This window comes from Monoraphidium neglectum, assembly GCF_000611645.1.
Source record: "Monoraphidium neglectum strain SAG 48.87 unplaced genomic scaffold scaffold04754, whole genome shotgun sequence".
In the NCBI taxonomy this organism is placed as follows: domain Eukaryota; kingdom Viridiplantae; phylum Chlorophyta; class Chlorophyceae; order Sphaeropleales; family Selenastraceae; genus Monoraphidium; species Monoraphidium neglectum.
The window spans coordinates 561-4007 of record NW_014008875.1 but is presented as its reverse complement, the minus strand read 5'-3'; the positions used below and the strand labels follow the sequence as shown (position 1 = coordinate 4007).

Below are 3447 nucleotides of genomic sequence, written 5' to 3'. Positions count from 1 at the left end.
CCCCCACACCCCCGGCCCAGGGCCACGACGACGAGGTGGCGGCAGTGGGATCATCTCTCTCGTCATACTTCGAGGTGGGTGCTCGTCTGTGTTTGTCTGTGTCTGTGTGTGCTGGGGTCGTGGCTGGCTCAGAGTAGTGTGCAACGAAGCGCATCCTGGGCGGGGGCGTGCTTTCACGGCTGTCTGCGCTGACCACTGCGATGCCGCCCACTCAGTAGCCTTGGACCACCGCCGTGACCCCCACTGCCTCTCTGTCTTCCCTCCCCCTCTCATTGCACCGCTTGCTCTTCGCAAATCGCAACTCAAGGTCTACCATCGCCTGCTGTCGCGCCGCCTGGAGGCGGCCGCCACCGCCACCACCACCGCGCAGCTGGCTGGCTTGGCCGCTGAGCTGGCGGAGGCCTGCGCTTCCAGCCAGCACACCTACACGCACGCGCAGCTGCTGCTGGCGCAGCTGGCGGCCACGCAGCAGGCGGAGGGCCAGGGAGGCGATGGGGGCTGTGGGGGCGGTGGCGTGTTCATGCGTCTGTCCCAGGAGTTGGAAGAGGCGGCGGCGGCGCGGCACGGCGGGGCCAAGGTGGGCGAAAGGGCGCGGGCGGGCAGCGAGGGCGCACGCGTTGCCGTCACCCTGCAGCCTGAGCAGTCAAACGGACGCCTTGTGTTTTCTCCCAAGGGCGCCTGGCAACGTGGCCCCCTGTGGCGACATACACACTTGTGAGCGCTGCAGCCGAGCTCCTCCAACACCATAACCACTGGGTTGCCACTCATCACGGCATCCCCCACCCTTGCATTCCAGGTCTGGGCAATGCGGCCGCTGTTTGTGCCACGCTCTGCCGGGCCGGGAGAACGGGAGGCGGCGCGGCTGGTGGCGCGCGCACTGGTGCTGGGCGCAGGGGGCAGCGCCGTCGGGGGCGGCGGGCTGACACAGGCGAGTGCGCAGGGGCCTTGCTGGGGTTTGGGGCAGACCTGGGGGCCGCGCCGAGCCCCCATCGTTGCTTTGCATATCCAGCGTATTGTGTGTGTGTCTCTGAACGCTCCCTTCTGCATGAGGTGTGCAGTTTTTCAGCATTGCTACCAAAGGACCTGAGCTTTGATCATCTTTGTCATCGTCCTCACACGCCCCCCTCAATACACCTACACCACACTCACCTCCAGGTGTCTCAGCTGCTGACTCAGCTGCAGGAGCTCTACTCCAGGGGTCCGGGCCCGGACGCCCCCCTGGCGCCCCTCAGGCACCCCAGGTTCATCAGGCTGCTGCTGGAGGGTGCGCGCACTGAATCAGACGGGCGGACATGGGACGCGGGCAGGGGCTGACCTTAGTGTATTTTAACGTGGCGGCCTTGAGCTGCCGCAATGCAGCGGCGTCAGCAACCTTTTGTGCCCATGCTACGTGAAGGGGGGCAGGCCTGTTTGCCGGCTGCCCCCCCTGCAGAGTGCACACCCAACAGCCAGTACCCCCAACACTGACGGAGGGACTGCAAGCCATTCCAAGTGCCCGCTCGTGCCGGGGTCGCCCCGCACTCACCAGCAGACCGCACCACCAACCCTTGCGATCCTCCAGCCAACTACATGCCCAGACACCCACCCCACCCCTGATGCGCCCCCAGGCCTCTTCAGTTGGCAGCAGGTGCCGGCGGGCCCAGTGCAGCGCACGGCCGCGCACCTCCTCGCCCTCGCGTCATCTGCAGGCGCCGCCTTACCCAGCCCAGACAGTGACGCCGCGGCAACCGGCAGCGGCGAAAGCGGCGCGGTGGCTGTGTTGGCGCAGGAGCGGCTCGAGGCGATGCGCGCGTTTGCCAGCCGTGCGGCGGCCGGGGAGCGGCTGGGGGAAGCGGATCTGCAGGCGGCGGCGGCAGCGGCTGGGGCCCTGCCGTTGGCCGGGCTGGGGCTGCTGCACTTTGCGTGCGGGCTGCTTGGCGTTCCAGCGACCTACGAGGATGATCGCTGTGCGGCCAGCGTCCCGCAGCTGGTCGCACTGCTGCAGGCCGTCGCGGCAGCTGTGCCTGCGCGCGCGTCCGGCGTCGCGGCGGCGCTAGGGGGCGCGCTGGCTGCTATGGGTGTGCGGCGGCAGGAGCTGGCGGAGCGCGTCCTGGGGGTGCTGGCAGAGCTGCTGGCGGGCGGCTTCCCTGCAGAGGTGCTGGCCGCGGCAGAGGACTGGGCCGTGGGCGAAGGCCGCGCCGACCCCTCACTCGTGCGCAATTTCGTGATGCGCGTGCTGGAGCGTGCGGGGCCGCCCTACTCCCAACAATTTGCAAGACCGGTGCTGCGACTCATGGCGGCAGGGAAGATGGGGGTTGCGGCCAAAAGGGCCGGCCTGGGCGGTGGCGTGCTAGGGGGTGCGGCAGCAGCGGCGGGCGGCACCGCGGGCGGCGGCGCAGCGGAGCGGCTGAGGGAGTTTGCTGTTGAGTGCCTGGAGGGCGTGGGCTTTGCGCCGCCATTGACTGAGGAGGAGAGCGAAATGCTGGAGCGGCTGGCGGCGTGACGGTGCACGAAGGCGCGCCTGTGCTCTCTTATGGGTCTGCCGTGCTGCACTAGCGCCCTGAGGCAATCTGCATGGTGCTGAGTTGCGGCACCAGGCTTCCAGTTTTGCGCGAAAGCTGTTTGAGACGTGCAGTGCCTTTGCCTTGCTGTTGAACATGGAAGCCTGTTGTGCAGTCCCCCCTTGCGCCAACAGCCTCCACCCCCGACACGACTGCGTTCAACCTGCAGCGCCATAGGCACAGAGCGCAACCTGAGCTGTCATGGGCGCACTGTCAACTTGTTTGCAACTGCAAGCGCCGCTGGGACCCCGCCTCGCGCAGCGGGGTCTCGCAATGGGCCATCCAGCCACCCAACCGATCGTAGACACAGTCGGTTGGGACATGGCTTGCCACCCTTAAACTGTAAACATTATCAATTTTATTGAGGCAGCGGATACCTTCAGAAACATGTGACAGCCTGTTACCTGTGCCGCCACACCGAGTGTGGTTTATTAGGGTCAACATGGGTTGGTGCCCGACTGTGCTGCGATATGCACACGCATGAGCGCATGAACTGGGCACTGTAAGTGCTCCAAGTTGCGCGCTGCTGCGGTAGTATGCACTGGCCGCGATGGCGGCGGCGTTGGCTTCCTTGGTGTTGTCATGTGGGCGTGGGCATTCCTGACACTTCTCGTGGAAGGCAACAGGAGGGTGCGGCGATAGAGATTTCACATCGAGCCTGTCTGGCGCCGGTTGAAGGCGACGGTTTTGCGTTGGGCGTTTCGGATATGCCAAGGGCCCCTTGCACACAGATCAGTGACGTGCGCGCTTGAGTTGTTGGCGCCGTCACAGCGTGTCATCCCTTGCATTCAGGGTGCCCGGGCCTCTGCAAACCCGATTATTCGCCGGGACAGTGCAGGTGGGCGCGCTGATGAGCACACCTCAGCTGCGGCTCCCTTATCAGCTGCGCAAATGCAGGACCTTGCAA

At 66.1% G+C, this 3447-nt stretch overlaps 1 protein-coding gene across 1 annotated transcript; it reads left to right on the top strand.

The window, feature by feature from the left end:
* Window positions 1–1607: 1607 nt before the first annotated feature.
* Window positions 1608–2482, top strand: MNEG_14776 (hypothetical protein; the record flags this gene model as incomplete). The annotated part of the gene is made up of 1 exon (XM_014036753.1): window positions 1608–2482. A coding segment is annotated over one exon (875 nt), but the record flags the coding sequence as incomplete, so codon positions are not given.
* Between the last annotated feature and the right edge of the window lie 965 nt (window positions 2483–3447).